General features: G+C 38.2%; 2 protein-coding genes across 3 annotated transcripts in view; both read left to right on the forward strand.

Annotated features, from left to right (window-relative positions):
* LOC121944421 (coiled-coil domain-containing protein 60-like) overlaps window positions 1-14,396 on the forward strand; it is a 73,615-nt gene extending 59,219 nt beyond the window's left edge. Inside the window, exon 15 of the mRNA XM_042488205.1 lies at window positions 14,207-14,396. Coding sequence (XP_042344139.1) covers window positions 14,207-14,313 — 107 coding nt within the window. The 3' untranslated portion in view covers window positions 14,314-14,396. The remainder of the gene's footprint in view (window positions 1-14,206) is intronic.
* Window positions 14,397-24,150: 9,754 nt separating this feature from the next.
* znrf3 (zinc and ring finger 3) overlaps window positions 24,151-27,997 on the forward strand; it is a 95,345-nt gene continuing 91,498 nt past the window's right edge. For both annotated transcript variants that reach the window (XM_042487452.1, XM_042487453.1), the window contains exon 1: window positions 24,151-24,499. In XM_042487452.1, the coding sequence (XP_042343386.1) occupies window positions 24,269-24,499 (231 nt within the window). In that variant the 5' untranslated portion in view covers window positions 24,151-24,268. The remainder of the gene's footprint in view (window positions 24,500-27,997) is intronic.

A 27,997-nucleotide genomic window follows, 5' to 3' on the forward strand; every position in this document is an offset into this window, starting at 1 on the left:
TTCTTTTCTTTGAATGAGTCTAATAAACACATAAAACAAGCTTTACCGCTCTGATAGCTTTCCCTGAAGTGATCTTTTTTTTCCTGTAGGGACTGCCGCAGTGTTAGTTTAACAGCATTATTGTTTTATCAGTATTTAATCTGTTGTGTAATTTAAAGATCAGTTCAGTATCAGTTTGAATCCCGAGACCTTTTCATTGTGGATGATTCGTTTCTGCACGCATAAAATTTTAATATCCTACATTTTTTTGTCATATTTCAGTTCAGATTTGTGTTGCAACTCTGGCCTGCTTCACCCAAAAAGTAAAACAAAACGCAAAGCAATAGTCGTTACTTACAACATAAAAACAAGCGGACATGGTGACAGCAACTGCAGATCAGCAGATAGCTCAGCAACCACAATGTTGCTCAACTGAAAACAAAAAGAGGTGGACTGTTCAGCTCAGAACGTGCATTGAATGAAGAGTTTTGTGATGAAACATATGAATCGATATGCCAGAGCGTAGTTTACAACTTTGATGTCAAGACTGTGCGTAGCAAGCCATGCCATCACAATTAACCCCCTCAAGAGGCTTCAAGCACTTTGTCAACAAAGGAGTTCCCCCAAAAGTAAACAGGCCACAGTCAGGGGTTGTTAAGAAACATATCAAGCAAGTTCACAAGTACACTCTCTTCCTGGATCTCTTATTTGTCGTCAAACAGGAATTCACATTTTTGCTGTTTCTGAACACTGTTATTGTTTACAGCTCTTTGGCCTTTGCCCGAGTCGTCTCTCACCTCAGCAGGAGCAACGACAGCAGCTAGAGCAAACACTCTCCTGTTTGCAGAGCTTTACTGTCACTCCAGAGTCAACATCTGAGAAAGTGAGAGCCGCAGTTTATGACGCTGTGTGTCATATTGTAGAATTAAAGACGGGAGCAGGATTAGAATACAGGATGTCCTTTAATGACAGCAGAATATCAAATAGGTGAAACCCCTGTGGGAACATGAGTTTACACTGACTTGCCACAACCTTAAAGCAAATAGGTGTGCCTTTATACTTCCAAATGAACATTTCCTATTTTCAAGTTTCTTTATGTCACTCAAGAGAGCGAGCAGGCGATGAAAGTTAATATTACACACCACCCTCTTACCATGAGGTGAGACACAGCTGGTTATTTTTGACTTGGAAAGTCAGTTGGGGATCCCCCATCGTGCATGAGGCAAGTGTCACATTCGCCATCAGTGAAGTGACCTGAATGTGTGCAGCTCTCAAACCAGAGAGGGACAGAGGTGTTTCAACCCACGCAGTACTTTTACATGCATAGTTAAGTCAAGCAACGCTTATAGCTCGATTAGGCAGTTTAACTGGACTACTGTTCTTGTCCCAGTATACATGCACTGGGGGAGAATGGATATACTGGCTGAAGTTTGTCCGACACCGACATAGTGGGTGGCGATATTCCCCCCTTCAGCTAGTTGCTGTTGGACCTTCTTCCGGTTGACCTACTGTGTCACATACCAAACAAGTTAGCAAGTTGCAAACAAACTGCATGTCTAACTGTGAAAACATATATAACTTTACAGGGCCGTAAATGTCATACATTTTTCGAGTCTGGCAAGGGGACTACGGAGCATGCGCAGAACGCCTATGCCAGTTTAGGTCCAGTTTAGGCGAATACACAAAAGACTAAATTGACCCCCAGTGTGTGTTCAATTTTGAGAAATTCGACTTGGTATGATTTCAGTCGGACTTACAAGTTTACATGTATTATATTATGTACATATTTTTTTTCTTTCTCTTTCTGGTCGGATAACTGGGTCAGAAATCTACTTGTCCAAAGTTAATTTTACCTTGCCCATTCACAAATTGTTTTATTTATTAGCAATTATCAAATAACTGCATCATTTCTTGCAAGTGCTTGCTCTGTCCTCCCAATGATGCTACCAAGGAAGGGCCAGGGGAAGACATGCCCACCCCCAATCAGTGGCCTACCTTGGTGAAAATAATTGGAAGTCTTTGATACTTTTCCAACTATATTAGTTGTGTACATGGGTTTTTAAATACAGGTAAACCTGCTATAAATAGGCGATAGACTCATTTCCTGTTGCTAGTGGACCAGAGCTGTGTACACGGCTCTGCAGCGAACGTGCATTTAAAATTTCTGGGGGCACCTCTATGTTTTGCACATATACAACCCTTAACAGAAATGAGAAGGAAGCAGGGCAGCTTAATCCTGAACTACTTCTATTATCAGCTACGGGAAAAAAAAAACTACAAGTGTAATTCTTTTTTTAGTTTTACCTGCCTGACGTAGATTGTTACTTGCTCCGGGCAATCGGGCAATCCCTAATGCTGAGAGCTGGAATTCAAATCTCTCTGCAAGATAGCCAGAGGGATGTTTGCTTTTGTGTGCGTCAGCCTTTCTGTACACAGCCAGTGAATATCTGCCATCAAACTTTAAGAAAACGTGCAGGGTGTCAGTCAGCCATCACATAAATGCTTTTGTGTGCAAATTCAGCACAGTTAAAATGCAAATGATGCATTCAGTACACATTGTTTAGCAACATTTCATCATAGTGAAATGTCTTAATGGATTGTAATGGAGGAAGTATGCAAATCATGTAAGAGTGCAGGTATGTGCTGCCTGCAGAATTTCACTCAAGTAAAGGTACAGGAGTATTCTTCATCAGCAAAAAGCAGTTAAACTATCAATTTAAAAGTATTCATCTACCCTGTCTTGTTATATCATTATATAACTGGAGTATTTCTTTCGATGCACTTACATGGAAGCAGTACTTCAGGCCACTTTTGCGAAATGAAAGGAGGCCAGTATAGCAGCCCCATGCATGTTTTTAGGATTTTAGGTCGTAGAATAGACCTAAAATCCTAAATTAGAATTTCAGGACTTTTGTTTAGGTTTTTAGGACATTTTTATGGTATTTGGATATTTCTGAGATTTTTTAGTATGATAGGTTGTTTCTCAGATTTCTAGGATTTTTGGATGTTTCTGGGATTTTAGGATGTTTCTGAGATTTTAGGGTGTTTCTAGAAATTTAGGACATTTACAGGATTTTAGGAAGTTTAAAGTATTTTAGGGCATCTATAGGATTTTGTATGATATTAGGATGTTTCTTGGATTTTAGGACATTAGGGACTTAGTGAGGACCTCTTTCGGGGGGTGTGGGGGACCCTCCACTGGCACTTTTTTTCACTTCATTATTGTGAAATAGAAAATGGTTTAGGGGCCCACCCGGCACCCTATCACGGGCCAGATTTGGCTGACACGCTGTAAATTGAGTATCACTGTTTTCGTTGGTTGAGGTAGAGCTCATTTATATGCTTTATATACTTTGATGGTTAAATGTATAGCACAGTATCATATTTTATATACTGATAAAATCTTGATCTTAAAAGTAACTATAGTTGTCAAATAAATGTAGTTGAGTATAAAGTACAATATTTTCCTCTAAAATGTAGAGGAAGTATAAAGAAGCATAAAATAAAAAATACTCAGCAAAAGAACAAGTATCTCAAAAGTGTACTTAAGTAAAGTACTTAATATACTTAGTTACATTCCACCAATAGACTCAACCCACATTAATACCTGATAGAGGAGAGCATCGTAACCGCAAACAAAACCTCTGTAAGTACTTAATGAAAATCCTCTTAATACATGATGTGCTTACATGGGTGTAACAATACATTGTAAGCACAAATAGTTCCTCTTCATTTGAATACAGAGTGAGACACAGAGATTCAGGCCGCTGTAAAGTCTTTGCGGCCTGACTGGTTCAGAGAATGTAGAGTGCATGTGGAGAAGACTTGAGCTAGACCTTGAACTACTCATGTGAAAAGGTTTTGCCTTGAGAAAAGCCCTGGAGCTTCTTGAAACCTCTTATTACTGTTCTAAATCAAAGACATAAAAAACACACAGAAACACACCACAATCACTCGATTTTGTTATTTGTTTTGGCCCTAAAGAAACTACAGCTGGCAGACAGCTAACGTAACTCATCACAAAGTCTGAAAACAGAGGAAACTGCTCGCCCGACTACAACTTCGAATTGTCACTAATTATATCGTGCTTTTTTAACCCTGCACAGAAATAATAAGACACAGGAAATGGAAAATGATTGTTTTTACATTTGTTTATTGTACTGATTAAACATCAGAGGCATTCTTATTTAACCAACAGAAATGGCAATGGTCAGTTTTTATCCAACTTTTAGACTGAAAACTTATATTACAATCTACAACTTTGAGAACTTTTTTGTGCCTTCTTCTGTGTGAAACAGCAGCCGAAGCTCAAGCTGTTGCAGTATTTAGAGCGATCCGTCACGCTAAAAAGACGGACAAATCATTATTATTCAGAATCAAAGTGGAACTGGTGGTCATTACATGCACTTTATATGATTGTTACGTCATCCATGAGAGGCCTGTTTTTCTCTGTTAAGTTATTACAGGGCTTTACAGAAGATTCAAATTCTGAAACAACGCAGGATGGGGGTAAGAATACTGAAAAGCACGCAAGTGAGTAAAAGAAACTATATTTATTGAAACTAACTAGGGGTGCCCTTTTCTTTGCATGAGCACCTGCCCCCTGAAATGTCTGAGCATGGCCCTGGGCGTATGGCTACAGTGACACTTTCAACAAATATTGCAAAAGTTGCTTTGTTTTTTTTTTCTCTTTGTAAAGGTAAACTTAAGCTTTAACTAACCACACCATAGTTAAGTACTGGAGTTTCTTCCAGGAAAGGAAAAAAGTATTATCATAAGAGATAAGTTTCCTGACTACTGTTTGTTTTCAGTTCATTCATTTGTGTAAAAGATCAAACTCTTTTTGAAGAGCATTATAGATTGATATAATCTCAAATGACTTTTCTTAAACTGTGTTACATTTTCTTATTATCAGCATTACTCATCTACATTATACCCGATCCTTTTATAATACTGAAGCAGTTCTCTGAAAAATTCCTCAACATTTGTACTGGGAAAAAAATAGAAATAGTTAAGTTGAGTCAGTTTACCAACTTTTTTTAAAGGGATATGATATTTGATATTCTGTAGCATGAGACAAGCTGACTAACACTATTTGCCCTGTCGATATTAAATCATTGGTTACACATCCTGGATTCAGATAATCTTCCTTGGAGGCTCAGAGAGAGAGAGACTGTGTGCACAGCTTAACCTAAGTATAGTCCGCCCTGGCTGCTAGACTCGGCTCAACCAGTACTTAAACACACACACACACACACACACACACACACACAGTCCCTCTCTCTCTCACACACACACACAAGTGGGGATCCTCCCTGGAGCTCAAAGTTGGAGCCTGTGATTAAGGTGGGCGGATCCTCGAAAACCACAATTCAAAGTGAACCAATCCCAAAAGCATTAAAAAAAACATCTCAGGGCGTCTAAATCGCTCTTATATCTTCCAGATGGAGACAAAGCTGTGATGTAAGATATAACCAGACCTTCCAGATTAAAACTGCACCCTGTGGTATTCAAACTGAGGGCGTACTGTCTCAGTACACTGCGATATTTCAATTGTCCTCAACTATTATGTTTGTCACGATGCTCTTTTGTCGGCCAAATATCCTTCAGAGGAGAAATCTCAATAATGGGTTATGAGTTATGCAAAAATAGTTTTTATTATTTATGGGGTTCACACAGAAATCATGAACATGTTGTGTGTGTAGTAAATTAAACTACATTATTGTAATGTAACAGTGAATTTGACAACGTGTGACATCATTCTGGTTATGTTATGTTTTTGTTTATTTGTTCGTCACCTACAATCTTCATTTTCTCCTCACACTCTGTCTCTCCCTATATGTATGCCCACTAAGCATATCAAATCATTTTTAAAGCCCTTTTGGCTGAGGAGAGGGGCATATGACTTTAAATTACTTTATAATTATTTTACTGCAGATCTTTTAAGGAAACATGCTTTCCAAGCTGGAATGTTTTCTTCAAAAAATGTTGGTGACTTTATTTTTTTCTTGTTTTATTTTGGGTAATTTTTATAGAAAGCTTAAAATTTTTTGATGATTTTCCTTTTTATAAAAAGAAATGTTTTGGTATTTTTTTAATAGAAAACTTAAAATACTTTTTTGATTAATCAATTTTTTACTATTTGTGTACATTTTTTGGCATTTTTTAAATAAATAAAAACTCTTTGTCATGGTCGATATTTTTTCCTTTTTTTCTATTTCCATAAAAATCTTTGACTATTTTTTCTCCTTTCAAAAAAATGGATTTGTGTTCAGTGATTTATATAGAAAACCATAAAATTTAGGGTGATTTTTTTCCTATTTTTTTTTTTTAAAAAGCATGTTTCCTTCAAAAATCCCCAAAATGACACCATTGATTGCAGCAGAAACAGAAAATATTTTTGGATTTTCAAATTTCTGACGCTCCTTGAACACATGATGTTGGATGCTGAAATTATGTTTGGATGGAGTTTGAGTCTAATATGTTTAGAAGATGCCGTGGAAGTGGGGCAAGAAAAAAAAATTGAGGTCCTTGAAAAGTCATGGAAAAGTTTCGAAATTTTTTTCATGTTTGGGAACTCTGTTGATAGTCTAGTTTTATGAAAATTCTGTTTGGATTGAGTCCTGAAAATCTGCAATTTTTGGCTTGAAAAGACTCAAATTAAAAATATTTGCATATTGGCAGCTCCAGCTGGCGACAGTAACATCAACTGTATATTCGACACTTCGACGCTCTCTCTTAATTATAACCTTGATTAAAACAATATCATCAGACTGCAGCTTGTCTTGGCTTCAGCACTCACATTGTAATTAACAACAAAATACCCATGCATGTTTTATTAGAGACTTGTTTTTTTATTTTTCTTGGAAAGGCCTGGTTTCTACAGCGAGGCCATGGCATGTAGGGTAAACAGTAACGCCTGTGTGTGCTCAGTGGGGCGGTGACTGGCGTTAAACTGTGGTGTTATAGCGCAAAGCCTGGCTGGACAATAGGGGTAAGCGGGGTCACACCCTGGGACAGTGTCCAGCTGCAGGGGGTGGCGGGTCGGCGTGTTTGCCTAAACCTCCTCCTCACACACATCTCGCTCCCTACCCATGATCCAGTGGGGTGTTTGCTTGGCCTTGAGCCTTCCCACACCATCCACCTCTGCATTACCTCTTGCTCTGTCACTTTTTGTTTTGTTTTTTTGTCTTTTTTTTCTTCAATTTTCTCTCATATTTCTGAATATCATGACCTCTCATTACTTTTTTCTATTTATTGTTACAAAAGTTGAAACGTGTGCTTTTCTCTCTGGTCGTTTCCCCGGCAACTTGTCATTTGTATTGTATCATTTCCTCTATGCATCTCAGTGCTGTGAAAGCGTTCGCAGCTCGGTCAACATGCTGCAAAGTCATTCTTAACACGGAAACATGAAGCTGCACTCACTGAGCTCTTTGATATCTCTGCACAAGTTTCCCTACAATCACCTGTCTCATTATCTGAGTGTGTGAATGTGTGTGCATGTGTGCCAGCCTAATCTACAGATAAGGTATCCAACACTTTGCATGTGCATTTTATTGTGTAAGCGGGCAGTAAAACAGATGAGAGAGACACCAGCAGTTGCACATAAATGCTCTTGGATCAAAAAAATCTGCTTTGATGCATCACATTTTTTTAATTAATCCTTCCATTATATAGTTTCTGCACCGAATGACATTTCTGGGAAATCAAACAATCAAGCCAAATATGTCTTTCAGTATAAATTGACCTAAATGCAGACAGCAGTACAGTGCCTGTTGTCCGTCCTCTCTGTAATTGTCTTAGGGTCTCTGCAAGCACTTTGTTCGCCCAGATAAGCCGTGCTTTGTTAGTACAACGAGCTGACACAGCGCTCTCTTTGTTCCATAGGCCACATTTACTCTGCTCTCACTGTACTGGCAGACTAACAACAACATCAACAACACTGTTTGCCAGCGACGACACTGTAATGTTCACATTCAGGAAGGCAAGATTGTGCAGGAGCGTCCTGACAACCTGTTAATGCTGCTGTCCTCACTTGGTCATTTTTGAACATAGTTAAAGGAACAGTGTGTAAAATTTAGGGGGATTTAGTGGCATCTAGTGGTGAGGATTGTAAATTGCAACTATTTGAAACTTTTCGCAGTTAAAATTCCTTCAGTGCGCACTTTTTTTCCTCTGATTGCTTTATATCCAGATGTTCAGGAGATTTTTACCATGACCTTGATTATCTGCCAGGTGATTAAACCTGATAAAAACACTGAGCAAAGCAGTTTAACCCTTTACAACCAGAGCAAATTGTTTTAATTTCTTACGAAAACACGGGGAGAAGGCTATGAGCAACTTAACAATACACGACACCCCCCAAAAAGCAAGAAATTAGTTACATGAAGATTACCTAAAAATATTGTAAGTGTTATCTTTACTATAATACAGCCTTTAAAATCAGAAAAGTGATTTATTTGTCTTTACCATTCTAATATCTAGATCTAGATATTCTATTATTTGCCTTACTGATGACTATTTTATCAAAAAATCTCATTGTAAATATTTTGTGAAAGTACCAGTAGCGCTACTATATTGATATTGAGGTATTTGGTCTAAAATATTGATTTTCTCCAACGTGAAATGGCAGTGAAATATATGCTGCTCTAAAAAAAGAAAAAGAAAGATTACAAATCTGCAACAAAAAGACCAGCAATCATCATATGTGTGCACTTAACAGTTACATGCATGATCTGGTCTCTTCACATGGACAAATCTAATCGACTGTTTTATAATGAAACAATCTGATGTAACACAGAGGCAAGAGGGAAGCCCACTGGCCCTCAAAATGATGAAACGCACGTTAATCTTTCATTTATCACAATCTGCATCTGTCTTCATAACTGCCACTTCCTCTTCCTTTCACAAGTGTCAAACTCAGATATGTGTGAGGCAAACTTTCTACAACAGTGTTTTCATGACTTGACATTTGCTACTTGACTTCTCTCACTGAAGCTTTGAGGTGAAGCTGCCCTCACGTAAACCATGTGTCATGCTGCCCTCTGGTGTTCAAATTTGCAAATTACATTTAAAAAACAAATAACCTTTTCAAGTTGAGTCTTGTTAAATGTTTAAGTCTTCTATACTTTAACATCCAAGATTAAAATTTTTAGTTTGTATTCACAAATGAGCAAATCCTGCTATAAAAGTGGAAAATTGCATGCATTTTTAAAACTTTTCATGCAGTTAGTAACTGATGTCATAATCAAACTGCATGACCAACATCCCATCTCTGCCTCCTTGTGGTGAATTAAGTAACACCTTCTTAGCATCCAACAAGTTACAAGTCATGTGCATAAAATCTGTTATCCTGGATGTTCAAGTATTGTCACAGTTGTACATAAAATCATAATTCAACTCAACTTTATTTTTATAGCACCTTTCATAAAAACATGCAGCCCAAACGTCTTCCCAGAGCAAAAATGAAACAATACAGACAAAAGTAAGGAACAAAAAAATGTCAAGATTTGAAAACTACATAAATAAAACAATTCCAACAAAACAGTGTTTCGGTGATAATGCAAACTGGCTAATAGTTGACATGTTTCCTCATGCTTTTACATTTCAGTGAGATTCTTAATAAAAATTTTTAAAAAAATTTAAAAAACTGCTGAAAATCTACTTGTACACGAAGGCCTATGTCCTTTACCACACTAATCTTTAGCAATCATTGTTATTATTATTTCTGTTCTTGCTCGTTTTTAATTTTAATTTTTTAAATTTATTTATTTATTTTCATTCATTCATTTGTGTTTTCTTAGTTGGTAAACCTTAAAAGGCACTATCTAAATTCAAGTAATTATTATCATCATTATTATTATAGGTGGGAAGGTGAGATATAGCAAATATTTCACTAAACTGATTCTATAATGTTTAAAATCTATATTTGCGATCAAGACTAAAATAGTAAAAGGTACGTGCTCAACACCAACACAACACCTTCACTTTTTTGTTGACCCAACACATCTCATGCCGTAGTTTAAACAAAGTCCTCCGTGGCTCAAAGCTTAGGGCGAAGCAGACCAGGCTGCCTTAAAACACACCCTCAGTATCTAAGACAATACATTCAATCTCAACCAGAGTCGACATAATACAACTGACATTTATGGCCTGAAACTACCAGCATCAGCAGAACTAAAGAAACACAGTTTATAGTTCTGATTAAAGTTCTGCTGAGACTCTGAGACACAAAGAGCTGTGATGATTTTACATAAATGTTGACAAAAATCTTAGTTTAGTTTAATTCAGACACTGGTATCTCTTTAAATAGTCTTGTTTTTGGCAAGTATCCCCACATCAAAGAACTGAAGTTAGAGGGAGGACCTGAGAAGTGCTTTTAGCTTTTAAAATCTTAGATTGAAATCTTTAGTATCTCTCTGTGACATTAAAAAACAGGATTAAATAAGAGATCAAAGTTATAGCCTAGAAGAAAACACCCTTTGTTCATTAAGTGCTTAACGCGTAACAAAACTCAGCTGATGGGATCGATGGTGACCTGGCAACAAGATTACATTTAACTTTTGTTGTGGTCTGGCCTTTCCTTCACACGACAACAGCATTTTGGGGGCCTGAAAGGGCAAAGCTTTAAAACACGGTTCCAGAGTGTAATTTTCTGACAACGCAACTAAACATGTCCATCTCCACCTAAGCAACGCTAAAACATAGAGAAATAACCGCCACAAAGTTTTGACAGACCTCTGTTCTACTGTTTAATTGTTATCTGGCCCGTCTGTGACTTTGAACATGACACAACAAAATTAAAAATTTTTAAAAAAGAAAGAAAGAAAAACACACAGAGAAAGACTTACTCGTCTGCTGTGGAGCCGTGTACACAGCTCTGCTCTGCTGGCAATGGGACAGCAGTCTAAAGCCTATTTTCAATGCATTTACATTTAGTGTTTAAAAACTCTGTGTCCACATGGCAATTTTGGATGGAAAAAGTGGCATAAGTAAATAAATTTAAAAATAAATGAATAAATAAATCAGGGCTGTCTGAGGTTCTGGCCCAACCCGTCTTAATTTGTGCAGTTTTTTTTGGTAATTGTTCTATAGAAGAAATATACTTTTGTGCTGCACAATATTGTTCTCAGTGCTCGTGTATCATTGCAGCTTCATCTGCTGAGGAACATCATGTGATTTGATCAAAAGGTCCAGAGCAGCCGCTGAGTAGACACATTAGTGGTAGGATGATTATATCAACAGCTGATTCAGAGGCCGATAAACTTTTAGTTATAACTAAGTTGCTGTTTAAGGACATAAGAATAAAAACAAGTCTTGCAGTACTTGAGAATACTTTTGGCCCACATCTGAGTTGGAAATCTTGTGAGCTAATTATTTGGCTACAGTGGGGCAGTAATTCAATGAGCTGGTGCTTCATACAAAGATCTGATTCTCAAGGGAAATTGAATTTTTGTGTCTACCGGCTAAGTTTGAACTGAAGTCCCTTTGATGTCTCCCATAACTGGATCCTACGCTGTTATGTGTGTATGTGTGAGTGTCTGAGCATGTGTGTGTGTGTGCCCATTACCACAAAATCAGCAGAAAACAAAATAAGTCTCACAGACATCAAAGAGACCCAGGAGGGAAGATGATCTGTTTTCAGTCGTGGCGAACCACATTTCTCTCCCCGACTAGTTCTCCAGTCATCCCTCACTCCAACCCCCGGCCTTACATCTCTACTGCCACCCAACCACTGGGTGGCACATGTGGCAAAGTGTTGTACTGTGTCAGCATGTCCTCTCACGCAAACCAAAGATCCCCTCTTTTGAGACCGGCATGAGTGATGTGCAGACCGGCTTTTCATTTGGGGATTTGGATGTTTGGGATTTGGTGCTCTGACGCATTGTTTTCCCCCTCGGAGTGATGATCTGTGCCTGCAGTCAGAGGCAATGAGGGAGCGATCGAATGGGACGCCAGGGAATATGTTGAACCATCAGAGAAAGCGATGGGGAGACAAGGCTGTGGAGGAGATGAATGAGAGAGTGAAAGTGTTCGAAAGACTAAAAAGAACAATTAATGAGTGAGAAGAAAGACGGGAAAATTTGGCAGCCTCAAGTGTCAGCAAGAGATAAAACCTAATGGGATTTATTGCCTATAAATCTAAGCCGATACATTTGTTTTTATGTGTGCTGACAAACAACTTTTTGTTTGTCAGTTCTGCTCTCTTGCTGTCAAGTTGATTTTTATTTATTTACAAAATAGGAACACAACACATGTTCAGATATATAAGACATTATAAAAATCAGCATTTAAAAGTGTCAGAGTGCATTTTCCAAACACAAGTAAGAACAGTTTTTAAAATTAAAGATTAGTGAATAAAAAAGTGTGAATGAAAAAATTATATGTGTAAGTGATAAAGAAAGACATTTAAACGCACAAAGCAAAAGACCAATTATATGTCAGAGTTGGACAGATAGTTATAAGAGTCTGACAACTTTATACAGTTCTTGTATTGAAGTATTTTAAAAGAACTGAAAAGAAAATACAGTATTTTAGCATACACTCAGTTACTATTTACTTCTGTACAAAAAAAGAAAAGCTGCATTAATAATTTTAGCCACTTGGGGGCAGCACAACGATATGTAAACAAAAAATGACATATCATCACCTTAAAGGTTTTGTGTATGACATTTAGAGCATTATTATTGTGGTAAACCACTATTTTCTATGTAAATATATAGTGGAATAATGATATCCTGAGCAAATTCACGCTACCCGTATGTGTTGTAATTCGAGCTTCTCTGTGGTTTGTTGTGGCAAACGAGTGTGATCGCGCATGGTTTATCGCTGATATCAGGACAGTGTTGTCATATAAGTGTGGCACTCACCATCTGGTTCCCCTCAGATTAACACTGTTAGTGCTGTCAGCACTGTTTAGAGCAGTTTATGAGGTTAGCACAGTTAGCCACCTCTATGTTGAAATCCGTGTCCAGACAATTCTTACACTCTGAATTTCGCAGAGAGCCCCTTTGAACAGGGGCTAATGTGTTGGCAAACAATTGTTGTCACAGAGTAACATTAGCATTAATTTTGCTCTCCGAAAACTCCTGAAAAAAAAAAAAATCTGCTTCAGCTAGTTGCTAACTTTGCCTGTCTGCTGTTTGTTGTTGGGTATCGCACACAGTTGGTTTAACAGCTTTTTTTCACTGCTGCTTGCTGCTGCGGATGCTAACAAGTGTTTTGTCTAAAAACCAAAACAATGAGCTTAAAGAGGATAAAAATCCCAATAGCACTGATATGTAGTGAACTGTGGAATTAGATATCCTAATAAATCGTCTTTGTTGTTGGTATAGAGTAACACAACTAAAGCAGAAACTTGAGATTTTGTAAAATACACTTCTTTACTTTCTTGTAGAGCTCTACATGAGAAGAAAGAGACCACTCTTATGTCTGTGAGGCTCCAGCCTGTAGCCAATTAATTTAGCTTTGCATGAAGACTAGAAACTGAAAAAACAGCTAGTCTGGGTTTAAATAAAAAAAACCTTCCAGCACTTTTAAAGGTCACTGATTAACACCTAATATGTAGCTCGATAGAGTGTTTAAGACAGACACTCTTGGCAAGAAAGCTTATTTCCCAAAATGTCAAATTATTCATTTTTCTTCTGGTGCATCAATATTTCCTGCCTGTGACCATAGATTCACTAATCTCTGGTTATGGTACAAATGGATTTTTAGATAAAAATCTTTTCCAGTGCAGCTTTAACATTCAAGAGAGTAAAGTGGAAGAAGTTACCAAACATGAAAACAGACTCGCTGTTGTCCATTAACACAGTCACACACACACACAAACACATGCACACACACACACTGTCCTGAGGGGTCATCATCTATCTCCTGTTTCCAGTCTTGTTTCCTCATCCACTTTCCCGTCGTGTCGCCGCGAGGCAAACCCCACTCACTCAGCTACTCTTTGATCATTGATGAGGACATCAGCCACTAACCTTTTTTCTTCCCTCTCTGTTTCTCTCTTTGATATGTTGTGTTTCCATATTTTTTTTCAGAATAAAGATCTAAATATTGTTTCTATGTTGCGCGATGAGTAGAATAAAAGTTTTCAGTTCTCGTTAGGCGTAAGAGATTTCATTTTTTTTCCACTAAAGGAGGCAAACTGAGCCAAGATATCTGTCTAAATTACTCTCCGTTTTTAATCTTGTTTCTTTGTGTGTTCGTGTTCATGTGAGCACAGATTCCACCCGTCCATCCATCCAGTCCTTTGAGAACATGTTCACGCCTGTGCGAGTGTATCAACATCATATCCCCCCGATCCTCCTCACTTCTCAGAACAGATTATGAGCGTTGGAGCTGACTGAAATGACTTTGAATTCTCCAAAGCCCCTAACCCCTGGGAACATACCTGTTCTTGCAAGCCTCAAACGTACAGGTGCCTCATTTCAAAAGACTCCTCTTTCTCTCCCCCTCCCTCCTTGCTCCTTTTCCTCTCTCATTTTCTCCCTCCCCCCTCACGGCTGCAACTTTAGCCCTCGACTGAACTAGAGGCCTATTGAAATACCTCCCCCTGGTTTAGTCTGCACTTCAAAGTCGACTTTCACCCTCGAGCCAGATCTGACGGGGCGGTCCGACCAGGAAAGGGCCCAGCCCCTGAATAGTTAGGACTTCAAAGCCTGTAACATTTAGTTATGAGCTGTTTGAAAATTGGAGAACACTTTTTTCTTTTTTTTTTTTCTTTTTTTTTTGATGCTATCGTTTGTCCACTGTAAAGTTGATACTGTAATTATGATCTTTGGTCAGATAAAATTACTTTTGTTTAATTAACTCTGAGGATACACAGAAGAAAAGACACTTTTTTTGCGTTTTCTGTGTGATATTCAGATTGGTTGGCCTGATTGTCGTCTACATGAAGTGAGACTGGAGGAGTATGTGTTTTGGGTTTTTTTTATGATAGTTATACAAAATTGTGTCGTGGTTCCTGCTACATAAAGGTGTGATTTTATGGTTTTGGTGCATGAGAAATATCATCAATAACAAATAATAAAACCTTGACCGATAGCAAGTCAGCCAAAGTCCACTAGCTATTTTCAACTACTTTTGACAGTATCATAACAATAAATAAATAAATTAATAATAACAATAAACTTTATTTGTATAGCAACTTTCATACAAGAAATGCAGCCCAATGTGCTCTTCAACAAGAAATTACATGCACCAAATGTCTCACATGAAAAGACATAGAAGACATAAAGAAATAATAAAAGCCATGTGTAAAAATACGATTTAAGGCTTTGAATTCTCATTTAAAGTAAGCTTATTTAACCTTTACAACCAACACAGTGGCATTAAATGAAAATCATGGGAGAATGTTTTACACAATGTAACAGTAACAAGAGGAGTTATATCATCAGTAAAGTGACTCATTGCTATCTGCTTTACAGCAATATTAAGCTCAAATTTGCTCACTTTAGCCACATAAGCTACTGGTATTACAAGATTAAAAATGTCAAAACTTTTGAATGTATTAAATCAGCAAGAATGCATTTTTTTGCATACAATTCAACTTTTATTTGTAATATGAAGAATGTCTTATTTTGTCTTAAAAAGTTATGCAATCTTGCTTTCAGTGAGGTTATTTAAATTTTTCTGAACAGCAGCCACTTATGGCGCTTATTTGTACAGAAATGAAGCCAAAATATCTGGCCAGCTGATACGGTCGCCGCCATCTTGTACTGTTGACGTCATTTGGAGCCAGAGTCTGCACAGTTGGGTTGGGTTGGCAGATTTAGTGAATAACGAGACAGAGAACGAACGAGAAAGGTCAGCGAGCTCAGTGTGTGCTGCTGACGATGACGCAGCAGCAGCAGGAGCGGAAAATATGATGTTAATTGCGGCGGCACAATGTGTGAACAGTTTAGGCTGTTTGTCAGTTAATAAATGCTACAACTCCCTAAGACCTGAGCCAAGCTCCCGTGTGTTACTTAAAACCTGCTGATTAAAGTGAAGTGGGATTAGCACAGAAGTTAGCAAGTTAAGGTAGCCTCCCAGGCTCCCTTAAGGTGGACTGTTAAGGTGGACCAGCTGCTCACATTGTGGTGACAGTCTCAGCCACCCCTAAACAGATAATAGAGAAATGTCTGAGTTAGTGAGGCGATACAGATCCCAAATCAAGATTTATTTTGGTGTCAGTACTCGTAACATGTTATTTAGTGTTAAATTATTGTAATTGGGTTTGATACCCAACCCTAATTGCGAGCAGAGCCATTGATCGTGATCACACTGATAGGCTCACACAACTGTAGAAGCAAGCATCAAAAAGCCAATTAAAAACAAAATTAACAGAAAAAGTAAGAATAAGAAGTACCTAAAATGACAGAAACCATCTATGGAGAAAAATGTATTTGATGTGACTTTTTAGTTTCGCTTATGTCCGATAACATGGAGGGGGCGGAGTTTATGACCAAAACTGCAGCCAGCCACGAGGGGGCAATTCACATGTTCTGGCCTCACTTTTGGGGAGCTGTTAGTCAGCCTCTAAATGCCTTAATATTATAAAGTAGTAAATTATTAATAGGATACATTTTTGCTGAAAACACCTGTCTGCTTCTGTCCAAAAACACTACTTTTAAAACCAGGAGAGTAAAAAAACCCCCAAAAAACGGTAAAGTTGTGGGCCGAGCAGTTAAACAATGAGCTGAAACTCACTAAAAACTCTGCAAAGCCGAGGGCAGCTGCAGATTCTGGAGATAATTTTCTACAAGCAACCCCTCTGACATTGTTTCACTCTGTTGTTTAATACATTGTTATTATAAAATTATCAATTAAAGCCGCTTTAACTTCTTCATGAAAGTTCCTGTGTTTGGGAAGGCGCTCCATAAATAACGTTTTTATGATTATAATCAAAGCAATCTCCTCCATCCCTCCCTCAGCACTTTTCCCCTCTGTCCTCTCAACTTATAATTCATTTCATGAGAGTTTCCCACTGGGATTTGTACAGTGACATCATTGCAAACATGCAACATACTCCGAGCCGGCTGGAGTCAATAGTCATCACCGTTCTGTGTCATCATGGGGAAAGCATCTCCCATAATCTGGGGGCTGTGGGGCCCCCTAATTGCTTTATGTAATAATATGCTGCAATGATGCGCTCTTCTGGGAGCCATGAATGTAAATGCTCCCCCTCCTCATCATCTCCTTTCTTCATTAAAACATAACGTCAGCACCATGCCAACAAAGGGACAATTCACAGAGGCTGGGAGCCCGCTCGGTGCGCATAGTGCTGCGCTGATGGACCGATCAAACACATTCAAATGTTCCCCTTGGGTATTATTAGTAACCCGTGATCTTGTGTTTATTTCATATTTATTCATTTATTCAGGCAAGTCAATTAAGGACAGATTCTTATTCACAGTGACAGGCCGGGAGGGGGTTTACACAAGCAATAAGTATCATCGCAGTTATACCATAATGATGTATAGAAATCTGTTAAAGAGTGAAGTAGCTCGGGGGTGAGCGCTGCAGACACGTGAGGGCTTGGACGCAGTAAACAACACAACAAATACATTTGCAGAACAAGGGCACCATTAAAGCACTTATCACGTTTTGATCTATACTATTTCAGTTAAAACACCCGGTTTTACCCATTAATTACCAGTGATCGTCTAATTAAATGTACTGCCTCATATGAATTTATTCATCTCCTTAAAAGTGAAGTCAAATTGGGTGACATCAATGTTACAAATCAGTTAAATAAGCTGAGTTTAGCTAACCATTATTTTTTATTATAGGCGTTATTTTCTCAGTTAATGTAATCGTTTTGGTCCGATTACATTGAAAAAATAAAATAAAACCTAGTTAACTGTCACATAAGACATATAAATGTAGCAAGTTCTTATAATTAAAGTAGAAACACACAACTTTTCAACATTATCCGGTGTTTCCAAGTGCCATTATTGTTGGCGCTGTCGCACAGACAACTGGATCGCTTTCTGTTTCCGTAGAGCCGAACAACTGCCACAATCTCCGCAGTTACTTTGGTTGTTCCACTGTCCGCCATTTCTACTACTGGGGATAGTCGTACACATTCCCTCTCCCAACTTATCAAATACAGACGCTTAGTGGCCCTACACACAAAATAGGATGCTTTTGGCACCCTCCAGCGTTACTTTTGGATGCTCAGAGACATTGTGTCAATTTGTGCATGCCCTTGCTGCAGCGGCCATGGGCAAAAGCCAAAAAAACAAATCTTGAAAAAATAAACAACTTGAAAAAATAAAAAATCTTAATTAAAAATTTAAATTAAAATTAAAATCTTGAATAAAATCAAAATAAAATAAAAATTCGATTGACCTTTGGTTTCACTCTGGAAATGAACTGCGATTTCTTGGGTGACTTTGTACGTCCTAACCACCTCCCCAACTTCCCATACAGACTTTGTTTATACCGCTGCAGTTGCACGGGGTGTCAAAAGATGCCGCCACCCTGTGCGTTTTATACGGCCGCTAAAGGGTGCCTCGGTTTATAAACGTATTTGACAAGTTGGGCGTTACATCAGGCTAGATTTTAGCTGCAAAGCACGTTGATATTTTTGTGTAACTGGGGAAAGCTGATCGCTGCAGGGGAGAACAAAACCATTAACCTCTTCCTGTTTTGGTTGTGCAACGGTCGATGCACCTCCTTTGTGCCATAAATCGGAGCTTCATTTTCCAGGGAGATTGTACCGGGGGACGGACAGACTTGCAAAGTGAATTATTAAAAAGCCATCACACTGTGCAATCAACATTTACTCCATAATAATAAGTTAAAGAAAAAACGTGTCTATTTCCACACTTAGAGGATAAACTAGCATGTAGACACAAGCGTTTACCCAATTATTAAAACTGTAACCAGCTGTTTTTAACAATGAACAAATAGATGATTAAACCACTCGTCTCAGTTCTCATGTTTACACAATAGAGTCAGAGCAGTAGAGGAAGAAAGTGAAAGAGGAGATAAAAAGAAAAAAAACAGAGAAGAGTGCAGCTTTTTAATATCACAATCATGAAATGTCGTAAATTAGCCAATAAATCCCACGTCTACGAGTTCAACCAGAAAAAGATATCCCCACAGACATCCAGAGCCAGCCATCATCGCTCAAAGTCATCCTCATCCTCAGCACTCTCTCAGCCTAAACAAGCCGACAGCTGATTCTGCTCAGGGTGGCCTGGAGTTTAGACACCGGTGCAGAGAGAGGGCCGAGCGTCAGGAGAGGATCCACAGCTGCTGTCAAGTGAAAACCACATTCGTGCGGGGGGAGCAGATTGTCAGGAAGGAAGCGAGAAAATAAGGCATATCCTTGAAATCATAATATAGCCTTTTTTAACACCTTCAAAAGGCCAAATGGTCACCAAACAGACTCTTTGAATAATCTAGAAAGCAAACCATGTGAACGCTTAGTTCAAGTACGTTAAGGGAAACTACAAGCTTTAACCCTTTGAAAAGCAAATTGGCTTGATTTCTGTCAAAAACATGGGAAGACGGCAGAAATGACCCAAAAGTAGCAAGAAGTTAGTTACAAGTACAAGAAAATTACCTGTAAATTATTTTTTAAAAACAAACAAAAACAAGACAAACAAACAATACTTTAAAAAATTAAAGTATAACAAAAAAACAAACAAGTAAATTAACTGGAAAAAGTGCGCACACTGTAACATACTTTTAAATACCTCTGTCACTTTTCAGTTGTTGTGTGTCTCTTTGAGGTTGTTGTGTGTCTCTTTGTAGTCATTTTGTGTCTGTTTGAGGTTTTGTGTTGTTTTTGGCTATTTTGAGTCTATAATTATTTGGGGCCACTTTGCAATTTCTTTGTATCTGTATGTGGTGTTTTGGCATCTCTTTATAGTCTTTTGTGTGGGCAAATTTTGTGTTTTTTGGTCTATTTGAAGTTATTCTGTGTCTCTTCTTTAATCAGTAAGAAATAGGTAACAATTATAAGAAAATTAGGTGGATTTTTTTTTTTAAATAAAACAAACCAAAAAAAAAGTAACACAAAAAATAAACAAGTAAATGGCCTGAAAAAAGCTGTAACACAATTTTAAATATGTAATTATGATAAATATTGTTTTTAAAAAGAAATTGCACCAATTTGTTTAGGATTTAAAGGTATAAATACTTGTTAAAGATGTCTAAAAGCAGCATAAGAAAAGTGATGCTGCTCCAGATCTCAAAGGGTTAAAACTCACTCACAGATTGAAGAGCAACCAGCAGAGGGCAGACTTGTAACAAAAGAGAAACAAGACCGACTGTGAGTCTCTGTAACTTGTTGCCTTACTGTATTTTAGGGTACATTAGTAAGCTGACAAGTTAGTGTCATCAGTGAGTTTGTGGGCATTGCACCTTTAAAGTCCCATCATGCATTCATTCATTCATTCTGAGTCATTACGTGTCTGTTTTTCATTTTCGTGTGAGAGAAACAGAGAAGGGGTGTTAATTGTCACAGGGCAGATACGGGACATGTGGTGTGGATCAGGATTCATAAAACAGAGTGACGTCCAATGTGATCTGTAAATTATTGTCACGCTGGAGGCGTTGGAGAACTTCTTAAGTTTCTCCTTTGAATTGTTTTCCGCCTCGCTTTTTTTCTTTTCTTTCTTTTTTGAGTCTGAACACATGTTGACCATCACGCTTTCTTCCAGAGGCGGCTGCATTCTTGACCTAAAAAGTCCTCGCAGTTGGTTTTCATAATCACACTGCCACACAGCTGACAGCAAGATGGGACCTTGTTTTCTTTGGGCTTTTTTTGGACAAATATCACTGTGTGGAGCTCACATTTTATTTCCAGGGTTTGTACAGTCATGAAAAACCTGGGAAAGTCATGGAATTTGTGAAATGAAGAATTGAAGGGGTTAGAGAAGTTTTGGAAAACGGAATATACCCAGAAAGTTTTGGAAAAGTCATGGAATTTTGCTTCACAAACCTGTATAATATCTTATGATGTCTTCAAGGACCACTGAAAAGCTAACAATGATTTCTGTTTTTATAGTTTCTGGCTGTGATAAAAGGTAAAATTCTGGTCCTGACCTGGGTGTGAAAGGCAAAAAAATATATATAATATATATATATATATATATATATATATATATATATATATATATATATATATATATATATAAAGCCAAATTTTTAATTAAACATTCCCAAAAACTCTAAGCGAAAAAATGCCTTAAAAAAAGGCTACCAAATCTTAAATTAAAAAAAAAAAAAAAAAAAAAAACCCAACAAATTTGTCTTAAAAATTTCCAGATAAATTTTAATAAAAGAAAAGGGCAAAAAAATCTGAAAAAAGAACCGATAAGGAGTATCAATGGTCATTTCAGAGAATGTGTGGTATTTGCCTTTAAGTCATAGAAAAGTCATGGAAATTGATTGGTAAAAATGTGTACGAACCCTTTATATGAGTGCTAATACTTTTAGAAACAAGTTTGATTGAAAACAGGACTTCGCAAAGTGGTGTCATTTAATTTCATGCATTATAATATATTGATAACTTTCACCTTTAAGCCCAAAGACAGAACAATGCATCCACAGTATCGACATCACTTGCATGGTACTATGAGCTCTTTTCATGAATTGATCGCTTGAACAAAGATTCAAATCATCTTCTGTTGCAAGAATGAAAAGATAGCGTTTGTGTATCTATTCTCTTCTTTCAAGACACTGTGTGCTTAATGAACAGACATAATGACACATAATGAACAGTCTGACACGCTGAAAGAAAAGGCATCAGACAGAAGATGTTCCTCAGGAACTGGTCAGCATGGACGTTTCACAATAGCCTCTTTATTCTGAACAGAGACAGACGCAGAAATAATTGTCTCCTGCTGCACTAAACAACAGCAACGGTTTGTTTAAAAGAGACGTGCAGGATGCGCCTGCAGTTTTTTTTAAAGAGAAGATAATACAACCGATGTTTATCGATAAACGCATGATGAATCATAAAGTGGCTCGCTGTGATTCGTTTTCCATTCAGCCACTAATTAGACTTTCTGCAGTTGGAAATTACGTCAAATTACATTCAGGCATTTAGAGGTTTGTAAAATGATCTATGATTAGCTTGTCAGGCTGGTTTTTGATGACGACAACTACTCTGAAGATCAAAGGAAACAGTTAATTGGAGATCCATCTGTCTAAATACTGGTACACAATTTGTGCAAGTAGATTTCCTTTAAATCATACAACGCCCAACAGCTCGTGACTAAAAAGTGTATTGAAAGGGATTTTTAAAAAGTTTAGACAGAGTTTCCCCTCCATTTTAGATTGATAGATACAGAGATATGTTCATGTCTCTTTTTGTGGTGGTTTCAGACGCATTTGTTGTTATTTGGTGTTTCTTTGTCATTCCTTTGCATGTCTTTTTGTGTCTCTTAGAGGCAATTTTTGATTGTTTTGTTTCTATTTGTAGTTACGTTATGTCTCTTTGCAGTACTTAAGCATCTGTTTGCGGTCTTTTTGCATCCCTTTGTAGTCTTTTGTCTCTTTGAGAATGTTTTGCGTCTTTTTGCAGTTCCTTCGCATCTATTTATGGTCTTTTTGTGTGTCTTCATTGTCATTTTGTGTTTCTTAGAGGTAATTTTGTATCTTTTTTTGGTGTGTTTAGTATCTATTTGTAGTTATTTTGTGGTATTTTGTGTCTCTTTTGTAGTAGTCTCGTGGCCCTTTGAAGTAATTTTGTGTCTTTTTTGGTAATTATGTATCTATATGTAGTTAGTTTGTGTCTATATGCAGTCTCTTTGCATCTCTTTGTGGTCCTTTGCATCTCTTTGCAGTTGTTTTGTGTGTCTTTGTGGTTTATTTTGTGTCTCTGTAATTATTTTGTGTCACTTTGCAATTCTCTTGCAGTTCTCTGTGGTCTTTTTGCATGTTTTTGAGGCAATGTTGTGTCTTTTTTTTTTTTTTTTGCTAATTTTGTGTCTATTTTTAGTTATTCTGTGGTCTTTTTGTGTCTATTTGTTTTCATTTTGAACCTCTGCCTGGTTGATACATGCCCACCCTGACACTTGAGGCCCCTGGTCCTGTGTCTGATTGGTCCGATCAGTAATCTATCCATGAGTACATGGTTAGTAAAGGCTTGTCTGAATACTACATATTGTATATATCGTCTTATATTTATATAATGGCAAAGTAATTAATTGTAGTTGCATAGCTGTACCATGAATCTATAATGCACTGGTATATATATATTATAAACACAACTGGGAAAAAAAAACGCTAAAAATAAGGACAATTAATTCTAGGTAGGCTATAATATTGAATGCAAGTCAAGTTTCTGTCCATCTTGAGATGAAAAAGAAGAAACTGGTGACAAAGTGATTCCAAACAAAGGTAAAAAACATCATCAGTATGTGAATGTATTATGGAGGAGCACCATAAGTAATAATGTAGAAGTTGGATTTCCCACTGGAAAACTTCCAGGCTTATTAAAGTTTCTCCTTTTTGACAAAACAAAAATAAATAAATAACTTTATATAGGTCACTCATAATGAAATGTCCAATCTAAAACAAATTGTTAACCTACATTTGGAGCCTAAAGTGGGTAAATCTGAATCAGATTGGAAAATTAGCCCGGTTAAATCATGAAGCGTCCTGAGAGGGTAGTGTTTATTTTAAGGTGGCACGGAAGCAAAAAACCCCAAAAACGTGTCAAACTCATGGAAAAGCGCCACCGGACAGGCCAGGAATGCAACAGCGGCTGAAAACAGCCCCTGCTTGATATTTAACACAGTAAAATGAAATTTACTCAAACCTTAAGGCGTAATTTATAGATTTACCAAACAATAACCCCTCTTTTCTTTACTGAGCAGCCAAGTCGGCGGTGCCTCCTTAACTGAGTGCTGGCACTTCAGAGAGGGGAGTGCAAAGGAGAGGGTCAGAAAGATTGGTGGGTGGGGATATAACCCTTTTGGGAGAGAGAGAAAAAAAAAAAAAAAAAAAAAAAAAAAAAAAAATCACGTGTTTGGAGATCAAAGGAGATCCGCTTTGTAGAGGGGGAGGAGGAGGAGGAGGGGGGTGAGAAAGAAAGAGGGAGGAGAGAGAGAGAGAGAGGGAGGGAGCGTTTGCAGGCAGTGTAATTGACAAGGCTCGCAGTGGTGAAATAAACACGCTCGAGCTCAGACTCCAGCTTTTTTTGTTGCACAATTTTGCCTCTTTTTTGGACGCATCGCCCCGTAGCGCGCGCGCGCAGACCTGATTTCAGTTTACCTTCACCCGATTAAATTAATCCGTGTGAAATTATGTCCCGATCGGCGCAGATCCAGCCGGCAAGATGATGATTTTACCACGGAGAGGCTCAGATCGCGTACCCGACTCGGTGGTCCTGGTGATCTTGGTGGTTGCCGCTTCTCTTGGTACCGTTTTCGCCAAGGATACTGCCTTTGTGGAAGTGGTTCTGTTCGAGTCCAGTCCCAATGGAGATTATACTACTTACACGACTGGCTTGCAAGGACGGTTCTCCAAAGCTGGAGCCACTATCAGCGCGGAGGGGGAGATCGTGCAAGTAAGTCTTTTCGCTCTTTTTTTTTTAAATAAAAAAACGGGGAATGACGAGCAGCGAGTCCCGAGCAACAGTACCGGGGACGCGGGGTGTAATTTAACCAAGCTGCCCTTCGTAAAACTTTTTCCACAGGGGGCTGTCAAGAGTTGTATATGTTGTGTGTATGTGTGTGTGTGTGTGTGTGTGTGTGCAGGATGGCTTGCAAAGCATATGCGGTCACAAGATGGCTCCTATCTTGTGGAATTCATTCACAGGGAAAACATGCTCTTGCAGGTTATTTTCTTCATGTCTCCAGCTCACTTTTGCACTCCTTACTTTTAATTGCACTAATCACGAAACCTTTTGGGGAGCAGGTATCCGAAAACGTGACTTCTAAAAAAAAAAAGTTTGCAAACTTGTACCTAGCAGGTTATAACACGCTTTACGATAACGCTACGCCCATAAATGTGTATTTTTTGTGCTTATATTTGGCACACTGTCCTTTTTAAGTGGCGTTTTTGAGCCATAAATGCACGTTTAAAGCTGAAAAGTTAGTTTTAATGGCGGAATAAGTTTGTTTTTATGGACCGTACCAACGTGTAAACTAACCCGCACGTCCCGCCGCTTGTAGCCTGTTACTATGTAGCCCGTCATCAACACTGCCTTTGATGTCGCATGCTTTTGGTTTAGGCTTACTTGTAACTATTTTAAGTCTTCATAAACATATATAAAGAATATCTGACCAAGTAGTCATCGTGGAAGAAGCCTCCATGTTTTCATCCTTTATTTCTCGCCCCCCCCTCCCCTCCCCAAACATGACAAGTGCACTTTGGCTGTGGATGTGCAGCTTTGATCGAGTCACTAAAATATGAAGCTTATCTTCCACAAAGCCAAGTGTTTGTTTGAAGTTTTATAATTCTTGCTTAATCTACTTGGCCACTGCTTGTAAGGCAGCAAAGAGTTTGGGGTCTAATCATGTGCCAAAGATTTTAAAAGTGTTATTTCTTGACCTTTAACCTGTGTTTTTGGTGATGGAGGGACCTGCAGCTCTTTGGGGATTGATTGGAAACCACTTGAATGCAAAGCAGCTTTTGTGTGCACTCTTTTGAAGTTTTATCTTTATGTGTTTGGAGGTATCTGTGAAATGCAAACAGCTTCTAATGGATGAAGTTTGTGATTGATAGTTGAGTCCCACGTGACTGGTGTGAAGTTTTGGAGCAAGCATGCTGGAGGGTATGAACACCCAGAAAACTTTTACAGGTACAGAATAAAAAAATTAAATTAAAACAAGAATTTGTTAAAATGTACACTTCAATCAACATTGCTGGGAGCTCATAATATAGTGTGCATCTTGGATCTTCAGGAGTTGAAAGCTAAGGTATCACTGCACGATTGCCGCCTCACAGTGACGCTTCGTGTTTTCATATGTTGTATAAAAGAAGCTGGTAGCTGCTGAAGTGTGACCTCAGACTGAAGAAACTATTGAGCTCCATGAGATAATTGGTGTGTGGTGGGAGGCCAGGTTACAATGCAGCCTGCAGAGAGATTCCCCCTGCAGAGCGAGAGATAGAGTGAGAGTTGTTGGGGGGGGGGGGGGGGGGTTAAATGCTGCAAATACACATTTGAGTTTAATCAAGTTTACCACGTTGCGTCAAGTGTGTACTGGTGGTGGTCTGCATAGCAAGAAACTAAATTGCAGGATTTCTGCAGCACGCCACCATGAGTCAGAAGAATCATTTGTCCTTCTGTTAAAGGCCCATTGTGTGAAAAATCAGATTAACATGTCTTTTATTATTATAAAGCCAGTAAAGGTGCTATATAAATTCTATGAAAGTATCTTAAACCCAGAGAAATGCACACAGTCCATGTTCAGACACTGTGCCTTTAAAGACCCGGTAGGACTTCTGTGAAGTTGTGATGTCACAATAGAAAGGTAGAAACTGCTGTTATCGTGCTATTACAACTGTTTGTTTGCTGCAGTGATGGTGCAGGGATGCTGAGAGTGCCGATGTGAAAGATCTGGTAACACTTAGTACGTTTACATGCACAAATTTGTCCAGTTTTTGCTCGTATTCTGAAAAAGACAATATTCCTACTAATCTGATTACATGGTTAGTGCAAATTAATATTCCACTAATACTACTGTTTGCATGCAGCCGTGCATACTAAGATTGATGTGCCCTAACATGTCGTTTATCTTGTCAAAATATGGAAAAGCAGAACAGCTGGAGTGGCTTGTCATTTTGCTTCTTTGCACCAAAACATGCTTTTTTCAGTTCCCTATCAGTGGCAGACTTGTTGGACCAAACACAGTCTCCCACTGTCAGTCCTTCAATGCCGTCCTGAAAAGGACAGTGTTTTGATCTTTACGCATATCCAAAAACCTATCTTAGTCCTTCATAATGTTTAAAAGTCAGTGTGCTTATCTCTCTGGCCTGAAATTGTGGGCTTTTCTTTCAGTGATGTACCTCTACCACAGCCTTGCAACCTTTTGCTAAATTGGTTTGTGTAAAACATATCCGTGACAATGCAGGACACCATTCATAAATAAACAAAAAGCCATGTCAAAAAATAAAAGCCAAAAAATAAAAATAAAAATAAAAAACATGCCTTCCACACCACCATTTATTATCACCAGAAACTGTAAAGACTGAAATTATCATTGGATTTTTTGAATTTCTGACAATCCTTGAACACATCATTATACAGGGCTGTGAAACAGATTTCCAGGCCTGGAAATTGCTCTTTACAAATGTATACATGTTCTAGTTAATACAAATATGAACCTAAAAATTGAGCATCATATGGGAGCTTTAGTAGAAGCTTGTGCTGTCTTTACACATTTAGCAGCGTCCCCGCCTCCATCCCATGCAACAACGTCGGTACCAGCTACACAGCAGCATCTTCTCAGAGTATGTTTGTTTTCCTCGAAATGCTCTTACTCTGAAATACAGATGATATATGCAGATCAAAGGAGAGAATACTCAGCACAAAAATGGCCCCTGTTTATACACAGTGATGGCCATTTGGCGCCACTCGGTAACCACACAGAAATGTCGGACCTCAGCTTTACATCGCAAACCACATCTATTTAGGTTTGCTTTCTTTGCTAACATAGCTTCTGACCACTTAGAGGCAGCTTATATTTTGTCAGGCTATAATGAGGGGCAGTCTGTCCAACATAGCGCACTGTCTTGAATTTCTTACAACATATATTCTAGCAAGGATTTATGCAAGTCAAAACTGACAATGAATGACAACCATACAACCTGAGGAGTATAATTTTAAACCAGTATCAAATTCCCCACTTGCAGATTCTATACTTGTGAAATAACATCGCAGGAACGTGTTGGGAAATCGCTGCGGTGTTGTAACGGATATAGTTTTACACTGGAATCGGGTTGAACACAAATATTTAGGTTCCTGTGAATTCAGTTGTCCGCAGTGACCTCCGCAACCATTGCACTTGTCGACTTTTTTTTCTTTTTTGCCTACAAGTTGTGAGCCGTCTTGTGTTGGGTG

This window comes from Plectropomus leopardus, chromosome 6 (assembly GCF_008729295.1).
Source record: "Plectropomus leopardus isolate mb chromosome 6, YSFRI_Pleo_2.0, whole genome shotgun sequence".
In the NCBI taxonomy this organism is placed as follows: Eukaryota; Metazoa; Chordata; class Actinopteri; order Perciformes; family Serranidae; genus Plectropomus; species Plectropomus leopardus.